At 47.7% G+C, this 23,027-nt stretch overlaps 1 protein-coding gene across 1 annotated transcript in view; it reads left to right on the forward strand.

Moving 5' to 3' along the window:
• Positions 1 to 631: 631 nt before the first annotated feature.
• Positions 632 to 23,027, forward strand: part of LOC137418590 (uncharacterized) — a 30,263-nt gene continuing 7,867 nt past the window's right edge. The window contains exons 1-3 of the mRNA XM_068104688.2: positions 632 to 1,801; positions 15,735 to 15,842; positions 16,779 to 17,018. Coding sequence (XP_067960789.2) covers positions 725 to 1,801; positions 15,735 to 15,842; positions 16,779 to 17,018 — 1,425 coding nt within the window. The 5' untranslated portion in view covers positions 632 to 724. The remainder of the gene's footprint in view (positions 1,802 to 15,734; positions 15,843 to 16,778; positions 17,019 to 23,027) is intronic.

The following is a 23,027-nucleotide window of genomic DNA, read 5'->3' on the forward strand; positions in this document are numbered from 1 at the left end:
TAGTCGCCGAAGCTCCATGGCGAGGGCCTTCGACGAAGGCTCTGCAGTTTATCAAAGCCTATGAGGATAAGCAGCGGATGTTTAATGAGGAGATGCAGAACACGAAAGCGGGTTTTGAAAAAACTCAACAGCAAGCTGTGAACCAGCGGCCCAGCAGTAGTACGAACTCGAGTTTCCTCATGAGGGTTCAGCAGAAAAGCAAGGGCAATGTTTCTCAGTCTTATACAGCTGATCATGCAAAAGAGCCTTCAAAATCAGCAGGATATTCTGAAAGTGGAGCTGCTTCTACGGTCAATAAAACGAATCCTATAAAAGCAGTGGTAATACCGCAAAATGATTATTCATCAACCAGTGAAGACCAAATACGCAAGAATGAAAAGTCCTTATCCACTGAGAATGACCTTGCAAAAAGTTTGGACATCCATGATCAATCAAAAGCACAAACGTTATTCAATGAGCCTAAAGTAGAAAATGGTATAACTAATAACAAATCCTCTGCATTTGCTTCTCATAGCTATTCTGAGCAAAAGGTCACCAATGCAGTTTCAGCACCATCTAACCGCAGCGGTGCTCCTCTTCACCGTTTTGAAAAACAAGAACCAACTCCGATCTTTCGGCAGGATGTCTGACACGAAAAAGAACTGATGAGGTTACCAGGGATTATACACCTAAGGTTGGCTTGACCACGTTTAAGGTTGTTCCCTCGAAACCTGCATCGGTCATTATGGCTGAGAGGGCATCATATGCATCCTCTAATGATGTGAAGGCTGAAAATATACAAGATAAAAGAAATGATCTGGATGCTAAAGTCTTGCTACAGCCTGGGCCCAACTCGCTGGCAAGCAGCCGTGAGAAAATCTCCAGCGACGGCAGTGTGCCAGCGTTATCCTTTGCTGACAAAACTCCGGCGCAGGGTGAGCATGTGGATGTGGGCAAGAGGTCTGAAGTGTCCACGTTGGATTCTGTTGGCGACACAACCGGCAAACCATTGAGCCCACAAGGGAAACTAACAGCAAAAGATATTCCTGGAGCCAATGCTCAAAAGCAGCACCCAGGTGCTCATGTTGAGGCTCCTCCCTTTTGGCTTGCACGCTCTTCCTCCTCCTCCTCCTCCTCATCTCAGTACGTGACATCTGCAGTTGCCCGAAAGAATTCCCTTCGGTCACCTCGAGAGACGTTTGATGAAGGAAAGCAAAAGGATGCGGTTAGAAAACCCATGTCTCCCATTGTCCCTCCCAAGCCAACATTTAATCTGGTAGGCAGTCATATCATTCCTCCACCACCAGAGTTTTCTTCAGATAGACCTCTGCCAGGAGAGCAGGTTTCAACATCCAGAGTGGTGGTCATTGAAGGGTTTGGCTCTATGCCAATGCCTTACAGAGCTCACAGGCCAACTCATTTGCCTAGCCGTACATTTCCATTTAATAAGGCTGCGTCATTGACTGGAATTGCTGCACGTGGAGCCCAATCCAACAAAGACACTTCAGCACTACTTTCCCAAAGAGGGACTACTGGCAACATTGAAACCAAATCGACTTATTTAGAGACATCCCGTTCTCGTGGAATGCCGCAGAGGTTGCCTAGAGCAAATCCTTTCTTCCAGCCACCTCTAATCATTGATGGCTGCTGTGATAGTGCTCCTCGAGAGCCGGACTCCCTTTCACCATCATCTGGAGCCGCGATGTTTGGTCCTGTACAGAAGTTCAAGACCATTGTTCAGAAGCCACCTCCAAAAGAGACGTCGCGGCACAGTGACCTCATGGAGGAAATCCAGTTGGGAGGAAGTGAGAGACTCAAAAAGGTACACTATCAATCTAGAATTTCCTTTCTCTTTCCAATTCCAAGTAATTGGGTTTGGCTTTCGTGTATTCAAAGCATTTTTGCCTTGTTCAGTATTTTTGATCCACTTAATAAAGGCAAAGCATATTCCATGACTGTTGACCTCATCAAATGTTTTTGTCTGGATGCATTTTTATTTTTACGGCGTAGCCCATAGGGCAATGCTGTCTAGAACAGTGTTTATCCATCTGTATGTATGTCCCCTCAAACGTATACCAATCAGAGCTGAGGATCTGGTCACATGACAGGGTGATGTGATTACGTCTGATGTCATTATGGCGGTATGGCAGCTGACTCTGCACATCGCCATTTTAATTCCAATTTTAATTCCAAAATTTTAAATTCCATTTAATTCGTTCAGGCAGATCATATCGTCGAACCTGTCATATATCACATTCACCATGCTCTACGTTTACGTTTTTCATTCAGTGTGAAACCCAAACAAACAGGTTGTTAAAATGACCATCAAATATCGAAAGCATAGACGTTACGTCTCTTCCAACAATACGGTACGTATAGGCCTCAGGCTTTATGCTTCACCTTCGGGCTGCTACGGACAAATTAAGCCCAGGTTTATTAATACAGTTGTATCGTTTCAGTAGTATTGTTTTCGTTATCTCTTATATATACAAGAGCAAGTGTTTGTATGTATGTATGTCCGCACTTCACCTATTGGTTGGACAGCTGACCTGACTCCACCCACAAATATAACCTGAAATACTTAACCTGAAGTACCCAGAGGACCCAAAAGACACCATCCCCCCGAGAACCCAAAATACCCCAAGGACATAAAACACCCCAAAAGACACCGAAGACCCAAAAGACCCCGAAGACTGAAAAGGCCCAAAACACGCCGAAGACACAAAATACCTCAAAGACTGAAAAGACCCCCAAAGACATAAAATACCCCAAAGACTGAAAAGACCCCAAACACCTAAAATATCCCAAAGACTGAAAATACCCAAAAGACACCAAATATCGAAAAGACCCCAAAGACCCGAAATATTGAAAGGATCAAAATATCCAAAAGACCCCAAAAAACCCCAAACACCGAAAAGACCCCGATGACCTAAAATACCCCAAAGTCTGAAAAGACCCCGAAGACCTAAAATACCTAAAAGACTCCAAATACCTAAAATACCCCAAAGACTGAAAATACCTCGAAGACCCAAAAGACCCCAAAGACTAAAAAGACCCGAACACCGAAAAGACCCCAAATATCTGAAATATTGAAAGGATCCCAAAGACCCAAATTATCCTGCAGACCTTAAAAAAACCCAAAGACCCCCCAAAAACCCTGAACACCGAAAAGACCCCGAAGACCCAAAATATCCTGAAGACCCCAAAAAATCCTGAATACCCCCAAAAACACTGAAAATACCCAAAAGACCCCGAACACCGAAAAGACCCTGGAGACCCAATGGACCCCAAAGACCCAAAATACCCTTAAATACCATGAAGACCAAAACACCAAAACACCAAAACACCAAAAAGACCCTGAAGACTGAAAAGACCAAAAACACCCTGAAGACTGAAAAGACCAAAAACACTCTAAAGACACTAAAGATCCAAAAGACCCTTAAAGGGGAACCCAAATTCAATTTTTTTTTTCTTCTGAAAACCATTGACAATCAATCACAGTCTAATTTGAAGGGGATTTTATTTTGTTTGTGAATCATAAAGTGCTGAAAAATCAGTGTCGAGTTTTCCAGTGACATCACATTGTGAACTCACTGTGATCCTGCTGGTGACAGCACATAGAGACAGTGCATTCCGAGCTGCTCGGATTCCCATAATGATTGGGGATGTTGGAGGCGGCGGGTGTGTAAGTTGGTCGTGGGTATTGTTATCTAGGGGCAATTGTTGTTGGGGGGTTGTGTGGGGGAAGAGGTCATGAGTATTGTTAGTTACGGTGATTGTTGATGGGGGATTGTGTAGTGGTGGTGAGGGGTGGTCATGAGTATTGTTGGCTAGGGTGACAGTTGTAGGGGGATGGTGAGAGCATGGTGGATGGGCAGGGGGTGGGGGGGAGGGTTTGTAGGTTGGTCGTGGGTACTCTTGGCTAGTAGGGTGGTGGTTGATGGTTTATTTTTTGGGGGAAATTGGGATGCCTCAAAACCCAAGGGCACCTAAGTTGAACAGAGAGATGGTGTGGGATGGTCATAAGTATTGTTAGCTAGGGTGATTGTTGATGGGGGGTTGTGAGAGGATGGTGGAGGGGAGGAAAGAGGGTGTTGTGGGGTTGTTGTGGGTATTGTTAGCTCGGGTGACTGTTGAAGGGGGATTTTGAGGAGATTGTGGATGGGAGGGTGGGTGGGAGGTGTGGGGTTGTCGTGGGTATTGTTAGCTAGGGTGATGGTTGAAGGGGAGTTTTGAGGTGGTGGAGGGGAGGGTGTGGGGGGGGGGGGTGGTGTGGGGTTGTCATGGGTATTGTTAGCTCTGGTGACAGTTGAAGGGGGATTTTGAAGGGAGGGTGGGGGGGTGGTGTGGGGTTGTCATGGGTATTGTTAGTTAGGGTGATGGTTGAAGGGGGATTTTGAGGAGGTGGTGGAGGGGAGGGTGGGAGGTGGGGGTGAGGTGTGGGGTTGTCATGGGTATTGTTAGCTCTGGTGACTGTTGAAGGGGGGGGGGGTGTGGGGTTGTCGTGGGTATTGCTAGCTCGGGTGATGGTTGACGGGGGATTTTGAAGGGGGGGTGTGGGGTTGTCATGGGTATTGTTAGCTAGGGTGATGGTTGAAGAGGGATTTTGAGGAATTGTTGGAAGGGGGAGGAGGGGGGACGAGGTGAGTGTGGTTTGGTCATGGGTATTGTTAGCTAGGGTGACGGTTGATGTTTGTTTTTCTGGAAAATTGAGATACCTCAAAAACCACGGCTACCTAAGTTGACCAGAGCCAGCAATATTACCAAAGGAAATATTCAAGAAATCCAAGTCAAAGCAGTTGTATCAGCAGAAACTATCCTCCAACTAGATGGTATTCATAGAATACTTACCCTGCACATTCAACTTGGTGTGAGCCAACTCTTGTTTTTGAACGTTTCTTTTATTTTTTTGATCCAATATGGCTGCCAGACCACGTGAGCGATGACATCGTAAATTTATATTCTCTAAATAAATTGTTGCATAGATCATGCTCAATAAATTTCAAACTGATCAGACTAAGTGTTGTCCCTGCCGATTTATGATGTCATAATTATGGCAACAATGACGTCATCGTTAACAACACCTATTCCCCATATGGAGTTATTTACAATGAGCCACGTTCAACTTTTTCCATAGAGCGGTTTTGGAGATGAAGAGGTGCAACGTTTTTCGGTTTTTCCAAGATAGCGCCTGTAACACATGACCTATGACATCATGATTATCATTAAAATATTCCAAAGGAGGAGGCGCTCCTATGGTGAAAATTCAGTGTCTATCAGACCAACAGTTGCTGAAAAAAAATTAATGATCGGATGGATAAGTGTTGTATTTGTCGAATTATGACGTCATAACGAAGGCACTGATGACATCATCATTTGGTATCCATGGAAACTCCTTTGGTATCCATGGAAATCTCCACGCATGGCTTGCGGACTTCCTCTCTAGTCGCCGTCAACGTGTGGCCCTGAATGGGTTTCTCTCATCTCCTCTTCCTGTTCAGGCTGGAGTTCCCCAAGGCAGTGTTCTGGGCCCCGTGCTTTTTCTGGTCTTCATCAATGATCTCTCTGACTCTCTTGAAAATCCTCTCTATCTCTTTGCTGATGACTCCACTCTCTGCCGCTCCATTCCTCTTCCCTCAGATCGGCAGTCTGCAGCCTCCTCACTCTCTGAAGACTTGGACAAAATCACAGACTGGTCAAACAAGTGGAACATGTCTTTCAATCCTGACAAATCTCACTCTCTTACTATGTCTCTCCGAAAAGATCGACTGGACAACCCTCCCATCTACTTTCTCAACAATCCTCTCCAAGAAGTTCTGTCGCTCAAGCTTTTGGGTCTCACTATCTGCCATGATCTTTCTTGGGAAAACCACATTTCCAAGCTGGCCTCCAAAGCCAGTCGCCGACTGGGCATCCTCCGTCGTGCGAAGTCCTTCCTCGGCACACCTGAGCTCCTCACCACATACAAGGCTTTCATCCGCAGCTCAATGGAATACTGTTCTCCCCTATGGGCCGGTGCTCCTGCCTCACACCTAGCTCGGCTTCACGCTGTTGAAACCAAAGCTTTCAGAATTATTGGAATCTCCCGCGATGAAGCTATCTCTGAGGGCCTTTCACTCACTCACCGCAGGCAGGTAGGTGGTCTTTCTGTCTTCTACCGACTCCTCTCCGGCCTTGCACCCCCAGCTCTCTCTGTGCTCTGTCCCCCAAATATTCCTACAGGTCGCACAAGATCTGCCAGCAACCCTCTGATGGTTAAACTGCCGAAATCTCGGCTCTCTGCTCACCTTCACTCTTTCATTCCTCTTTTCTCCCGCCTCTGGAACAAACTCCCTCACTCCCTTCAATCCCACTCCTCCCTCCAGGTCTTTAAAACAGCTGTTCACCACCATCTCTTATCTTCCCCCATCCAAAACCTTGATCTTTTCTACCCCCGCTAATTCACCCCAGATCCACCTTGTTTGAAATTCCAACTTCTTTCCTGGAAGTCCTGGCAGTGTCCATATGTTTTATACCTCTCCCACCGCCCCCTTCCCATGCCCCCCCCCCCAAAGCCCTCGCCCTCTCTCAGATCTCTCGATGTCTCCATGTCTCTCGGTCCCTGCTCTCAAATGTTGTGTTTGTGTCCTTCCCCCTCTCTCCCCATCTTGTCTACCGCTCCCGATGTTATATGTTTTATGTGTCGGTTTGTCTTGCTGTGTGATTAATGTTCGCTCTTTCACGAGCCTCGATCTTGTATACAAAAAAAATAAAAAATAAAAAATAATAATAATAATAAATAAAAAAATACATTAACATATCTTATTCCCCATGGGGAGTCGGTGACAATGAGCCAGGTCTCGTTTTCTCCATGGAGTGGTTTCAGAGATGTAGAGGTGCGAAGTTTTTCCAAGATGGCGCCTGCACCACGTAACCTATGACGTCATAATAATCATTGAAATATTCTACAGGAGGAGGCCCTCCTATGGTGAAAATTTCGTGTCAATTGGACCAATAATTTCAAAGAAAAAAAATTCATACTGATCGAATCAAGCGTTGTACAGGGTCCGTCAGGGAGATGACGATTTTCAGAAAACTCGTACACAGTTATTTTTAGTCGAATTTCAATTTTTATTTTTTTAAAAGACTACATATATAATGCCATGTAATACACTGTAACAAAGACATTTAAAAAAAATGTAATTCATGTTTGAAAAATGACATCATCTAAATGGCGGCCGTTCTTGTCCAAGCATTCTTGCAGACGCGCGGAAAAGTTCCAGCATTTCTCAGCACAGCAGCATCCCTCAGCAGTTCCAGCATTCTTTCTGCGAACGTAAACCGCCGTACGAAATCATTCTGCTGCAGTTCTTGAACCACCATGATTTTGTACGCGTGATAATGAAGGTCCAAGTGCAAAATTCGACAAACTGATCTGTCTGACATCCGTAGAGCGCGAGCGTGCCGTACCGCTGACCGACGAGGGCTGGCCTCCACAGCTTGTCGAACCCTTTCGATGTTTTCCGGGGTCGTAACGGTTCGATCACCTCCCCAAGCTGCTCCCGGCCTCACAGGTCCAGTTGTCCTGAAGTTTTTTTACCCACTTCAATATTGTGTTTCAAGACGGAACGGCGCCACGTCGACCAACATTGAAGTGAGTACGAAATCTGCGCTGTGTAAGCACCACCGAACTACCCGTTTGATTAAACGTCTCAACAACAAAGACGCGATGTTCCAGCGTCCACAGCTTCATGGCTACTGAAATGGCGCCTAACAACGAGTAACCAACAGCCATCTCACGCATGCGCTAGACCCCCCACTTGCATTGTTATACCCAATTCAAACATGAATTACATTTTTTAAATGTCTTTGTTACAGTGTATTAAATGGCATTATATATGTAGTCTTTAAAATAAAAAAAATTTGAAATTCGACAAAAAATAACTGTACGAGTTTTCTGAAAATCGTCACCCCTCCCAGCCGGACCCTGTACTTGTCGAATTATGACGTCATAATTAAAGCACTGATGACATCATCATTAACATATCTTATTCCCCAAGCGGAGTACTTGACAATGAGCCATGTTTGTTTTTTCCCATGGAGCGGTTTCGGAGATAGAGGTTATAGATATAGATATGGAGTTATAGATGTATATATAGAGGAGATATAGAGGATAGAGAGGATATAGAGGCAACCTTTTTTCGATTTTTCCAAGATGGCGCCTGTACCACGTGACATATGACGTCATGATTATCATTTAAAAAATTCCACAGGAAGAGCCGCTCATATTCTGAAAATTTCGTGCCAATCGGACTAACAGTTGCAGAGGATTTTTTTTTTTTCATACTGATCACATCAAGTGTTGTACTTGTTGAATTATGACGTCATGATTAAGGCACCGATGACATCATCATAAACATATCTTATTCCCCATGGTGAGTACTTGACAATGAGCCATGTTTACATTTTTTCCATTGAGCAGTTTCGGAGATATAGAGGTGTAACGTTTTTCCAATATGGCGCCTGTACCACGTGACCTATGACGTCATAATATTCACTAAAATATTCTATGGAAGGAGGCCCTCCTAAGGTGAAAATTTTATGTCAATCGGACCAACGGTTGCCGAGAAAATGAATTTTTAAAATGCAGACATGGCATAGACTTGACCTTACTGAAATGCAGACACGTACGTATATAACTGAATGCGTAACCCCGCTTTTTGCTTCGCGAGCACAGGGTAATAAGAGATGGCAGAAAATGTGTTGTACGCTTGGAACAAGAATGCCCATAGGGTCCGCCCGTAGGGCGGGTACTCTGCTCGTAATAATAATAATAATAATAATATAGTAAATATGACCATTGTGGCGGACACAAAAGCCCACTGGCGTGGCGACATCATTCCACGCACCAAGTGGGCGGTGGCCACGCCCGAGGGGTAGGTGTGGCCTCATGATATACACCGGGCGACCAGCCCGGAGCATTTTCAGTGTTACAGTGTAGTCTTACAATAAAGACGTTTATATGTTACCGCTTGTCCGCTTCCTCCTTGCTCACAAGCAGCGCGCGTAACTCCGCGCTTTACTGGTGAACCTCGACGTTGGATCTGCCGAAGCGATCCTTCCGAACACGACGCCATGGCAATGGCGATTAAACTTCCCGAATTTTGGGAGGCCCAGGCCGAGGTCTGGTTCGTTCAAGCCGAAGCCCAGTTTCAGCTTCGGCGCCTCACCAACGACGACCTGCGCTACTGCCATGTCGTCGCCTCCCTCGGGCCCGGCACGGCCGCTCGAGTTGTGTCCGTCCTTCGCCACCCACTGGACGGCCACAAGTACGAGACACTCAAGCGGCGACTCCTAGCCACGTTCGGCCTCACGGACGACGCACGTGCCGACCGCCTCCTGGATCTCCCCGAGCTCGGTGAGACGCGCCCGTCGGTCCGAATGGACCATATGCTGTCCCTGTTGGGCGACGAGGCCCCCGGTTCGCTATTCCGGGCGCTTTTCCGGTGCCAACTTCCAGCGCAGGTTCGCCTCGCGTTGGCCGGGACCGAGCGAACGGAACCCCGAGCATTGGCAGCCGAGGCGGACAGGTACTTCGCCGCTTCGGACACGCGGGCGAGCGTCGGCGTGGCCGTCACGGCCCTCGACGCTGATGTTCAGCAGCATGTTCCACAGCATCCGCTTCTACAGCACGCTGATGTTCAGCAGCATGCTGATACGCGCCTCGTGAGCGCCGCCACGCCCCGCCCACCGCCGCGGCGAAAACCGCCACCGCGGGGAAACCCGCCAACTCCACCGGTCTGGCGGAGCCAGCCGCGCTCCCCCAGCTCCACCACCTGGTGCTGGTTCCACGCCAGGTTCGGCCACGAAGCTCGGCGGTGTCATCCGCCGTGCTCCTTCAACGGGTCGGGAAACGCCCGGGCCGGCGCTCAATAGTGGCGATGAGCGCCGGCCGTTCGAGCAGCCTGCTGTTCATAACGGACACCTTCTCCGGGCGCCGTTACCTGTGCGACACGGGAGCGCAGGTGAGTGTCATTCCCGCCGGCACGTCAGACAAGCACGCCGCGGGTGGGGGCCCCGCACTGCTTGCCGCGAACGGGACGCCCATCCGTACGTACGGAAAACGCTGCCTCTCTCTGCGGTTTGGAGGGCAGGTTTTCCGATGGACGTTCGTCACCGCCGACGTGCCCATGGCACTGCTTGGCGCGGACTTCCTGTGCGCTAATGGGCTCCTGGTCGACGTCAAGCGCAGACGGCTTGTCCAGGCCGAGACGTTCAGCTCGCTCGCTTGTGCGTTGCCCAGCTCAACGGGCGGCTTGCCAAGCGGCTTGCCGAACGATTCGGTTCCGGCCACGTTGGTCTGTACGCTTCCGGCAGCGGACGCATTCACCCGCCTCCTCGCCAGCTTCCCGGCCCTCACGCGGCCCACCTTCTCGGCGGGGGCCGTCAAGCACGGGGTGGCCCATCACATCCCCACCGTCGGGCCACCGGTCTACGCCCGAGCACGCCGCCTCGAGCCGACGAAGCTGGCGGTGGCAAAAGCGGGGTTCGCCACCCTGGAGCGACTCGGCATCGTTCGGCGCTCAGAGAGCGCTTGGGCGTCGCCGCTGCACATCGTGCCGAAACCCGGCGGGGGATGGCGACCGTGCGGGGACTATCGCCGTCTCAATGACGCCACGACTCCCGACCGCTACCCCCGTCCCCCACATTCAGGACTTTTCCGCCCGTTTGGCGGGCAGGTCCTTCTTCTCGAAGGTGGACCTCATACGCGGCTACCATCAGGTCCCCGTCAGGCCGGAGGACGTCCCGAAGACGGCGGTCATCACGCCATTCGGACTCTTCGAGTTCCTGCGCATGCCCTTCGGTCTGAAGAATGCGGCTCAGGCGTTCCAGCGACTGACGGACAGCGTCCTGCGCGACTTGGACTTTGTCTACGTCTACCTGGACGATATCCTCGTCGCCAGCGCGTCCCGCGAAGAGCACCTACGCCACCTCCGCACGCTCTTCGAACGCCTGGGCCAGCATGGCCTGATTGTAAACCCCGCAAAGTGCCGGTTCGGCGCCGCCACAATCGATTTTCTGGGGCACCGTGTCACCAGGCACGGAGCCGTCCCCCTGCCGGCCAAGGTGGAGGCGGTGAAGGGGTTTCCGCGCCCCCGCACGATCAGAGGGCTGCAGGAGTTCCTGGGCATGGTGAACTTTTACCATCGGTTCCTGCCCCGTATCGCCCAGCTCCTGCGCCCCCTGCACGAAGCTCTCCGAGGTAAGCCGGGCAAAGGCGACGTTACCTGGACCGAGCAGATGGACACGGCGTTCACGGGCGCGAAGCTCGCCTTGGCTAACGCCACCATGCTCGCGCACCCGGCGCCCGATGCACCGATCGCCCTCACCACCGATGCCTCGGACTACGCGGTGGGCGCGGTGCACGAGCAATGGGTGCGTGGAGCTTGGCAACCGCTGGCGTTCTTTAGCCGGCAGCTTCGCCCGCCCGAACGCCGTTACAGTACCTTCAACCGCGAGTTGCTCGGACTTCACTTGGCGGTCAGGCACTTCCGCCATCTGCTCGAGGGCCGGGCGTTCACTGCCTTCGTCGACCACAAGCCGCTGATCTTCGCGATGGGCAAGGTCACTGAGCCGTGGTCGGCCCGGCAGCAGCGTCACCTCTCGGCCGTGTCCGAGTACACGACGGACATCCAGCACGTCGCGGGGAAGGACAACCCGGTGGCGGATTGCCTTTCCCGGGCCGTCGCCCACGCAGTCCACCTCGGCATCGACTATGCCCGGATGGCAGCGGACCAGGCCGCTGACCCCGACGTCCAGGCCTTGCGGACCGCCGTCACGGGCCTCCGCGTCACCGAGGTGCCATTCAACGGCGCGGGCGCGGCCCTCTTGTGCGACGTCTCCCTCGGGCGTCCTCGCCCCATCGTGCCCGCGGGATGGCAGCGCCAGGTGTTTGACACCATCCACGGCCTGTCCCACCCGGGCGCGAGGGCCTCCCAAAGGCTGATCGCCGACAAGTTCGTCTGGCATGGCCTCCGGAAGGCCGTCCGCGGCTGGGCCAGGACGTGCCTCGCGTGCCAGCGCGCCAAGGTGCACCGGCACACCCAGGCCCCGTTGGCCCCGTTCACGGTGCCGGAACGCCGGTTTGACCACGTCCACGTGGACCTGGTGGGACCTCTGCCCCCCTCGCGGGGTTTCACCTACGTCCTCACCATGGTGGACCGCACCACCCGGTGGCCGGAGGCCGTGCCCTTGGCGTCGACAACGGCGGCCGATGTCGCGCAGGCTTTCATCGCCACCTGGGTCGCCCGGTTCGGCGCCCCCTCAGACATCTCATCCGACCGCGGCCCCCAGTTCACCTCGGAGCTCTGGGGGGCGGTTGCGCAGGGGCTCGGGGTCCGGCTGCACCGAACCACGGCCTACCACCCCCAGGCTAACGGCCTGTGTGAGCGATTTCACCGCTCATTGAAGGCCGCGCTCCGGGCCACCCTCCGCGACGGCGGCTGGGTCGACAGGCTCCCCTGGGTCCTGCTGGGCCTCCGGACGGCACCCAAGGAGGACCTGCGCACATCCGCGGCGGAGTTGGTCTTCGGGCAACCGCTGCGGGTGCCGGGCGAGTTCCTCCCCGACTCCACGGCACCATGGTCCGCGGCACAGCAGCGCTCCGCTCTGCAAGAGACCGCCCAGAGGTTCGCCCCGGTGCCAACGGCATGCCACGGGCACCCACCGACGCACGTCGCCCCGGAGCTTCGCACGGCGGAGTACGTCTTCGTCCGCCACGATGCCCATCGGACACCACTGCGGCCCCCGTACGACGGGCCTTTCCGCGTGCTGGAGACCGGGGCGAAGCACTTCACCCTGGACATCGGCGGTACTCCTGACCGCGTTTCGGTAGACCGCCTCAAGCCGGCCCACCTCGATGTGGACCATCCACCGCCAGTGGCCCGACCCCCACGTCGGGGCCGCCCTCCTGCGGGCGGACCCCCGGCACCGCCCAGCCCGCCGCCACGCCGCCCCCCGGTCCTGCACCCATCCCAGGGGCAGCCAGGGGCATCCCACCTGGCATCCCTGCACCCCGGACGCCGCCGATCGCCAGGGGGCGCTTCGGCCGGGTCATTCGTCTGCCCCGCAAACTGGCCTTCCAGGTGCGCGGGAATTCTGGGGGGGCGCGTGTGGCAGACACAAAAGCCCACTGGCGTGGCGACATCATTCCACGCACCAAGTGGGCGGTGGCCACGCCCGAGGGGTAGGTGTGGCCTCATGATATACACCGGGCGACCAGCCCGGAGCATTTTCAGTGTTACAGTGTAGTCTTACAATAAAGACGTTTATATGTTACCGCTTGTCCGCTTCCTCCTTGCTCACAAGCAGCGCGCGTAACTCCGCGCTTTACCATTACACTTTAATCCCAATGTCGTGAATATAAAGTTATTGGATTGAATCGGTGTGTGGTTCATGATTCCATGATAAGCGGTGTACGGTACAAACAACAGCGGAAGTACGGAATTGGCCTCGGTTTTTTGATAGCATGTTATTAACCCAACCCTTGCGGGGTATATAGATTACAGTAGATCTTCCCTCAGTTCTGCAAGTAAAATTTACCTCACTGATGTTGGGATTCCTCCAAATTTATTTGCTTAATGTTATAGACAGCATTAGCGACTGTTTAAAAAGCAAATCAAACGTGTTTGAGTTTGTGGTTTATAATATTTTACAAGCCCGGCTACACCGCTTCGACTTTCGGTCTTTATTTAGTTTCCTTCTGCAACGCTAACTCTTGGCAAAACATGGTTTCTAAACTCATACCAAAATGTTATATACAGCACTGTATTGGAGATACTTGATATTTCAAGTCTATGAGGTTTTTGCAAATATCTCAAGCAAATTTTTTTTACACAATTGGAAAGGTGATGCGTTTGTGGAATAAATAATTTGTTATTTAACAGATAAAAACTGCATCTCAAATGCCAGCATATATTATGCATTTATTAAGGTGGCCATGGATACATGGTGCAGCTTTCACCCAACCTATTGAATCACATGTTTTGTCACATGGAACAAGTTAGTCGGTGCTTGTCATCTCACACTATGCCACGTGTGATGAATGCTGTGTGTTGTGTGGCAATAGGACATTGTATCTCGTTGCATGTCTGTGCCTTTGGCCATTTGGTAAATGCCATACATGCCATTGTCCTATGGGGTTAAGTTAAAGGGGTGGAGCCTAGCTGTATGAAGAGTTAGGTTGAATTGAATAGTCTTTTGCGATATGTCCGTGTATGTGGGTTTTCTTGTGTATAACCCCAAGAACCGTCTTCTACCTAACATTTTATCTACTGCATGTGGACCTTTACATTGCTCTTCTATAAATACAACAACAACAACAACATCATGCATTTTAAGGCCATTTTCCCTGCTAGAGCGGGGGTTAGCCTTGCGGGCCCCATGACAATCTTCTCCATTTTTCCCTATTTTCTGCATCTCTCCCTGTTAACCCCCTTGCTCGCATTTCTTCTTCCACCATCTTTAGCCAAGTCTTTCTCGGTCTTCCCCGTCCTCTACTTCCTTCTACATTCATTTCCATCACTCTACTCAACCAGTCACTTTCATCCTTCCTCAACACATGACCAAACCATCTCAACCTGTTCCTCTTCACAGCATCCATCACAGGCTCTATTCCCATCATCTTTCGCAATTCATCATTTGGCTTCCTCTCTCTCAACGATACTCCACACATCCTAGGCTTGCTATTCTATAAATGTATCTATCTATAATTCCACTAATCTCTGTGTGTATGTATGTATGTATGTATGTATGTTTGTCTGTGACCGCTGTTTCTCGACAACCACGGGTCCGATATACTTTAAACTTGCCAGGTATATTGCTGGGGACCCGAGGATGTGCCTTTTCAAGGTTTCATATTAATCGGACAAGTAGTTACCGAGCTATGTCCAAAAAACGATTCAACCAATCAGAGAGCAGCGAGCTATCACGTGTGCCGAACGTGGCGAACAGACTCTGCCTCGGACGGCACATTTGAGAGCGTATTCATTTATTTCACGTTGGCAAACTATGTTGGCGTTAAACTATGTTTTAAAACTAATTAAAACTAATTTGCGATTCTTTCGCTTTCCTGCGCGTTTGTGCACGCTATGGCGATTTCTTTACCAAACTCCGGAAGCCGTTCGCTTTGGACCAAACCATTTCATGTAAATAGAGGGGGGGGGGGGGGGATTGTCACCGTACTCGCAAGCCGTTCGCTTTGGACCAAACCATTTCATGTAAATAGAGGGGGGGATATAATTTTAGATATAGATATAGTACGGGCATGCCCTAGTTCTATAAATGTATGAAGCCGTTGCCTAACCTTAGAGCCTGTACAAAAATGGTAAGAAAACGCATGGAAAAGTTGGTTGCAACAGACGTTCTTGTGGTATAGCGTATAGAGTGGGCTTTTAATATATCCCCTCACCCTACCCCCCCAAACCCCCCAGCCATTTGACACCATCTCCAAGGCCACTTATTTTTTTTGGAAGAATTTGTTTTGTTTTCTTTGGGCTTGTGATCTGAGCACTGCTCCATTGCTTTAAAAGTACAGTACAAATTAAAATAATGAAAATTTAACTTTTAAAATCATACAAGATGAGACCATCATAAAGAGTATGTTGCAAGGCAAAATATTTTCATTGCATTCCACAACGTGGTATGGTGGGGGTGTGGGAGGGGGGAGGGACACTCTGCAGGTCAAAATAAGTCCAGTACCTGCTTGTATGCTGCAGGTTACGGCCGAGGAAAGAAATGACAAGAATGGAGCTGTGCAAGAGACTTCACACGATGCCGTGTTGACGGCAATACGCAATGGAAATGGACTTGACAGGCTGCGAAAGGTAGCAATGTGCATTGTGCATGTTTATGGTATCTGTAATCCCTATTTAATCTAGTAACTTGGTACCTCATGAAAGATGACGTTTCTAGAAACACTACAATATGCCTGTGTTTGGAATTGAGAAAACTCGACTTTTTAATCCAAATATGCTGATGTCTGGGTTTGTGAATTCTGTGGTGGTGGGTCAGGTGGGATGTAGGTGCTTTAGACAAAAGTGGGAAGCCATACCGAGCACAAGGCAAAAAAAAAAAAAAAAAAAAAAAAATTGTATATTTTGGAACATGCAATTGCGATCTGCCACATCGACACATTGTGTTTTGCCCATCAATCACAACCAGGAAGCATCACCGTTATTAAGCAGTAGGGATATGTACAAAGGAAAATTGCAGTCTTGCTAGAGAAGGGCCTCTAGCAGTACAAGAACATCAGTCAAAAGCTTATCACCAAGCAGATGAAAAGCGAAGCGACCGACCGGTTTCGCCCTTGTTGGGGCTCGTCATGGCAACATATCGCGGTTTCATCCACTTAGTAACTTTGAAGTCTTTCGGCTTACATAATGGCTAATGATGCACCAGTTTTTCACTTTGATATTCCTGTACTACGCGAGACCCATCTGGGCTTGCATTCGTGACGTAGTCGTGAAGTAGTCATGAAGACACATCATCATGGCATTGGTCTAAATTTGGAGCACTTCAATAGACACATTTGCACGTCTCCCGATTGCTTAATAACAACGATGATGTTTCCTGGTTGTGATTGGTGGGCAAAACACAATGTGTCCATGTGGCAGATGGCATCTGTGCGTTCCAAATACAATGTGGCCTCACCAATCACAGTTACTAGTGCATCATTGGGCAGTAATAATGCCGCAACCCTGCTTTCATGTAATGTGTTTAATATCTGGCAAGTGAAGGAGAGCTGAATAATTTCCTTTCAGACTGGTTCTGAAGCAGCAGTCGACATGGCTAACCATCAGAAGCAGGGAGTCATGCAGTCTATCACATCTGGAGAAACGCCGGTGTCATTGGGACCAATTGTACCACCGCCCGCACCCGCAATATTGATTGCCAACACCAAGGCAGGCATCCCTTCGAGGAAGACAACCGATCCTGGGACAAGTCGAGAAGCCCTGTTCGATGCGATTCGCACTGGTGATGGTGCTGCTCATCTCAAAAAGGTGAGTTTGTGGTTTTACTGGCCCAGTCTGGGGGTTTGCTCTTTTATTAACCCTATAATGATTTGCTCTATCCAATGAGTTGGTGCCTGGGAAATGACTTTATTCAATATTAGACATGTATTAATCTTGTAGGTTGTGCAGTGTGCACTTGCGATTATAATTAATTGCGCTTAAGGATGAATTCATTACCTCTCTGCCAAAGAATGTGGATGGAGTTTACTTTTTCACCTCTGTTTTTCTGTCTGTGAGCAGGATATTTCAAAAAGCTATGGACGAATGCAGGCGAAATTTGGTAGACAGGTTAGGTGTATGACAAGGACGACCTGATTAGATTTTTGTGCATACCCGGGTACTATAATTTAAGTGATTCTTCACCATTGAGAGATATGACCCAAAACTACACTACATGACCAAAAGTATGCGGACACCCCTTCTAATTCGTGGATTTGGCTGTTTCAGCCACACCCATTGCTGACATGTATATATAATCAAGCACACAGCCTTGCAATCTCCATAGACAAACATTGGCAGTAGAATGGGCCCTACTGAAGAGCTCAGTGACACAACGTGGCACCGTCATAGGATGCCACCTTTTCAACAAGTCAGTTCCTCAAATTATTGCCCTGCTAGAGCTCCCTCGGTCAACTAAGTGCTGTTATTGTGAAGTGGAAACGTCTAGGAACAAAAACAGCTCAGCCACGAAGTGGTAGGCCACACAAGCTCACAGAACAGGACCGTCGAGTGCTGAAGCACGTACTCACTACCGAGTTCCAAACTGCCTCTGGAAGCAACGTCAGCACAACAACTGTTGGTCGGGAGTTTCACGAAATGGGTTTCCATGGCCGAGCAGCCACACAAAAGCCTAAGATCACCATGCGCAATGCCAAGCGTCGGCTGGAGTGGTGTAAGGCTCACTGGCATTGGACTCTGTAGCAGTGGCAACGCGTTCTCTGGAGTGATGAATCATGTTTCCCCATCTGGCAGTCCGATGGACGAATCAGGATTTGGCGGATGCCAGGAGAATGCTACCTGCCTAAATGCATAGTGCCAGCTGTAAAGTTTGGTGGAGGAGGAATAATGGTCTGGGGCTGTTTTTCATGGTTTGGGCTTGGCCCCTTAGTTCCAGTGAAGGGAAATCTTAACACAAGAGCACACAATGGCATTCTAGACGATTGTGTGCTTCCAACTTTGTGGCAACAGTTTGGGGAAGGCCCTTTCCTGTTTCAGCATGACAATGCCCCCATGCACAAAGCTAAGTCCATACAGAAATGGTTTGTCGAGATCGGTGTGGAAGAACTTGACTGGCCTGCACGGCTGCACAGAGCCCTGACCTCAACCCCATGGAACACCTTTGGGATGAATTGGACCGCCGACTGCGAGCCAGGCCTAATCGCCCAACATCAGTGCCCAACCTCACTCATGCTCTTGTGGCTGAATGTAAGCAAATCCCCGCAGCAATGTTCCAACATCTAGTGGAAAGCCTTCCCAGAAGAGTGGAGGCTGTTATAGCAGCAATTGGGGGGTGGGGGGGACCAACTCCATATTAATGCTTATGATTTTGGAATGAGATGCTCGAGGTTCGGGTGTCCACATACTTTTGGTCATGTCGTGTATATACTTATACAGCACAATATCTCAAAACGTTATGGGCATATTCGGACAACTTGGTGGACAGACTTCGTCACTGATGAGGAAGAATTGATTCGATTTTGGTGAGGATCCTAATCAGAATACGAGTTATTTTAATTTTTGGGTGATTCTTCAGAAATGAGAGATGGGCCTAAAACTATATATATATATATATATACATATATATATATATATATATGTATATATATATGTATATATATATATATATATATATATATATATATATATATATCTATATATATATATATATATATATATATATATATATATATATATATATATATATATATATATATATATATATAATGATATTTCACAAAGTTGTGGGCTGATTATGCCAACTTCTTGTACATGAGTTGGGTAGGTGAGAAGAACAAGCTGATTCTATTTTGGTTAAGGTCCGAATCCAGATCCGCCTATCGGTGGGATACATAATGTAAATCTTCCCCCATCCAAAACCTTGATCTTTTCTACCCCCGTTATTTCACCCCAGATCCACTTTTTTGAAATACCGACTTCTTTCCTTGAAGTACTAGCAGTGTCTATTTGTTTTTACCTCTCCCACTCCACCCACCCTCGCCCCCTGCACCCTCCCCCAAGCCCTCTCCCTCTCACAGATCTCCCGATGTCCCTGTTCTCTTCATTTGCACTTGTGTGCTTCCCTGTCTCTCCCCATCTTGTCTCCCGCTCCCTTTGTTATATGTTTTATGAGTCCGTTTGTTTTCTTGTGATTATTGTTAGCTCTTATACGAGCCTCAATCTTGTATACAAAAAACAAAAAAACTGTTCAGCCTGGTGGAGGTATGCGCTCTACAGAGTTCTGTTCTCGTTCTGAGTTATCCTGAAGTTGCCTTGGATTGAAGGATTGTGTGAAGCAAAGGGGATGGGAGAAGGAGTGGTTGGTTGGGAAGATAAAGATTTTTGGAAGGATCAGCAGTAAATCAGTTTTTAGGTTAAACCATTAAATTCAATCTCTTGCATGAGCCTAAATCTTTGCATGAAAAATTTGTATCTAATTATTTGATTTGCTTTAACTTTAAATAATTACTTCTTCTTAACACACCCGCTCTTCATCCATCACTAATATTATTTTATCCTTTGACATATAACTATTTCCTGCAGTCCTTCTGTGCATAAGCGTCCAGCCACCTTTGCCTTACTATTTAACTCTTCCTCAAGCCAAGAGTGTAGAAAATCATTTTTGCCAAGGAGTTTTTGGCATACTATTGCTGGATCAGATTGTCATTGCAAGTACAGCTGAAGTGCATTACATTGTGCTTGTAGCGAGAATGCATTTGCTTTTTTGGCAGCGTTCGGATTAACCCACATGCCAATATCCACAATGCCGGTCATCTCATAGACTTTGCTGCTCTTTTGATTTGGCTTGAAATTCTGCGAAATGTTCTCCCTCACCAGTTTCTCCTTCCTTTTGATTAAGTTTTTCTTCACCATAAAATATTACTCAACATCCTGCAGTTTTATCAGTAAGGCACTGCTCCCTCCCAATCCCTGCAAAACAGTGTTTTATCACCAATTTTTTTTTTTAATCAGCAATATTATTTTGGGCAGCCAGTTTGGCGCCACAGTCTGAACACTTTTCTCATGACGCTGGCCCTAGATTTGAATCCAACATGTACAATGTTTATTTATTTCCTCCTCGTAATGCCCTTGCCATTCATATTAAAAAGCTTTTTCACGACGTTTTTCTATTGATTATATTGTTAAGGAAATGACAAAAAGGTGTTGTTGTGGTTGTGATAAGGACAACTGGTACGCCAGATGTTGTGGGTTCAAATCCAGCTGAGGCAACAGCATTTAGAATTTGTTTTCTAAGCTTCTGGAAACCAAACTAGTCTCAGGAGAATTTAGTCATAGTTGGACTTTTGGTTAAAAAAAAACCTGTGCTGACGTTTCCAGATGAGCACCTATCCCACGATGCTTCAATCCCAAGTTGAAATTCCATAGTGTGTTCGTTTGTCAATTGTCTCGACTGTTGTTGCAATTCACACAAATGTGCACGTTGCTTAATTTAATTGGCCCTGCACTGAGTCTTCGATAATTGTAGAAAAAATCCCAGCTTGTTCATTATTGACCAAGTAATCTGGTGGCACTGCCTATTCTGGTCCACATGTAATGCTACTTCAAAATTTGTGGCTGACTCATGCCCTCAGGGCAACTTTGTATCGGCACTAAAATGCTGACAATACGAAAAGCCATTACTGCCAAAAATAACCTCCAACTAAAGCTGATGGGGATTAAAGGATAAGGGTTAAAGGTCATAAACGATTTTATTTTTCAAGGCACATCAAAAGAATAAGTGCTCAAAATATGGTGTATTTGCCAATAAATTGCAAATGCCATTTTGATTTTTAAAACCATTTAATATGCAGTCAACTTACTAATTTTTGTTGATATCCGTTAATTTATATTGATACACACCAATTCTGATTAATTAATTTGAACAGGAGGCTATGTGGAGCACTCACTAACTCTAATACCACCAAACTTGAATAGGCCTGAAGTTTTAATTTGATGTTGGATCTATAACTTCTATTTTATAGCACACACTTGCAGCAATTAAAAACCGCTTCATTCCCTTGTGCTACTTTGCTCTACATTGAAATTGGCTCGTATCCCTTTGCCTTCAGAAACTCTCATTAAACAGGACGTCAGAGCATATATGTACATCCAAACAGGAAATGTAAAAATAATTTTTTTATTTAAAAAAAGACAAGTCAGGAGACGACGATGGTTCACGAGCACACGGTATTCAATGACAAAGGACGGACTATAACCGAAACAGGCCCGGGCTGGGGGGTCGGGGACCCATGTAGCAGGTGTCGGCCCCCGACATGTGGTGTACATGTCTATTTACGAAGGGCCCCAATGCGCTGCGTGCGCAGGCCTTTAAGAGCGTAATTGTGTGTGGTGCTGGCCTGGAAATGTCAAAACGAAGGTTACTGACCTTGAAATGAGATAGAAAATAATGTGTAATCAGTTATGAGGTTAGTTAGCTACACAATACCGAAAATTCGGTTCGATTCCGACAACTTTGAAAATTTGACCTTTGTGACCTTCAAAGGTCAAAGGTCGAAGATTCTGAAATTTGTTGGAAAACTTGTATTTCATGATGTATGTGATAATATAAGATCATGTACGACATTTCACCCTATCAGGAAGCAAACAATGTCATAAAACCATCAAAAATCGACTTTTCTAAATTTCGTGACGTTGTGACCTTGACCTTGGGGTGAAAATGAAAAATCGAGCTCCGTGGGGCTGGACACATGACATTGGCCAAACCAAATATCGAAACCACTGTCAGATTCCGCCAAACCCCTCGGAGAAGATGTAGCTTGAACTCGATTACTCCCTAAAAAGACATCTTTTTTGGGCGTGGCTCCGCCCACAATGGGCGCAATACGCCCACTTTAGGCACGACACAACTAGATCATGATATAAACCTCCCACCCAAGTTTCATCAAGATCGGATGATATCATCGGGTAGTTATGCTGCGGACAGACACACAGACAGACACACACCCATAACTAATATAGTGGTCACTCTGATAACTCGTGAACCAATATCATTGCCATCAAGGGATATTGTCTCTAGCCACTTTGTGTCCTAAAGTAGTGTAAGGGAATTAACACAGGTTTTGATTGACATATTCTATGCACGAGAGGTAGATATAACTTGGAAAAACTAAACATAAGTACCCTATTTTCCGGTGTATTAACCGCTTTTTTATCTGCAAAAAAGTTCAAGTTGTGGTTGCGGTTAATACACAGATATAGAAAAAAAAATCTGTCTTAAAAACAATCGATACTGAATTTCAATTATATTCCAATTATTATACATATACCAGTAGATCTATATTCTACTTATCAGGGAAAGTTTAGAGCTTTCATAATTATGTAAAACTATGCAAGTACAAACGATCTCGTTTGCACGTTTTACCCGTCGTGTCATGCACGGTAATCTCGACATGTCATCACGTTCCTGTCAATTCTGATTGATCGACAAACATGAGTGAGGAATGGTTGACGGTAATAACCACCTGGTCTCCAGTGCCGGGTTTACAATGGCTCCAATTGTTCCTTGGCGTCAGGCCCACAATCAGACGGGGCCTCTAATAACCAAGATAGATTTTTATTTAAAATTAAAGTGCACATGTTGCGATATATTTAAATAAAGAATATGTATATAATTTAATGCTACTTAAAAAAAAACATACAATTTAAATTCAAAAAACATACTACCATTTCCTGGCGTGTGGCATCACCACATTGTTAATGGCGTACATTCCAGTTCCAGTACAGTAAGCTGGTACATTCTGGTATTATAGTGTCCTTCAA

The sequence above is a fragment of the Myxine glutinosa genome, unplaced genomic scaffold (genome assembly GCF_964187855.1).
Source record: "Myxine glutinosa unplaced genomic scaffold, kmMyxGlut1.1 SCAFFOLD_651, whole genome shotgun sequence".
Lineage (NCBI taxonomy): Eukaryota > Metazoa > Chordata > Myxini > Myxiniformes > Myxinidae > Myxine > Myxine glutinosa.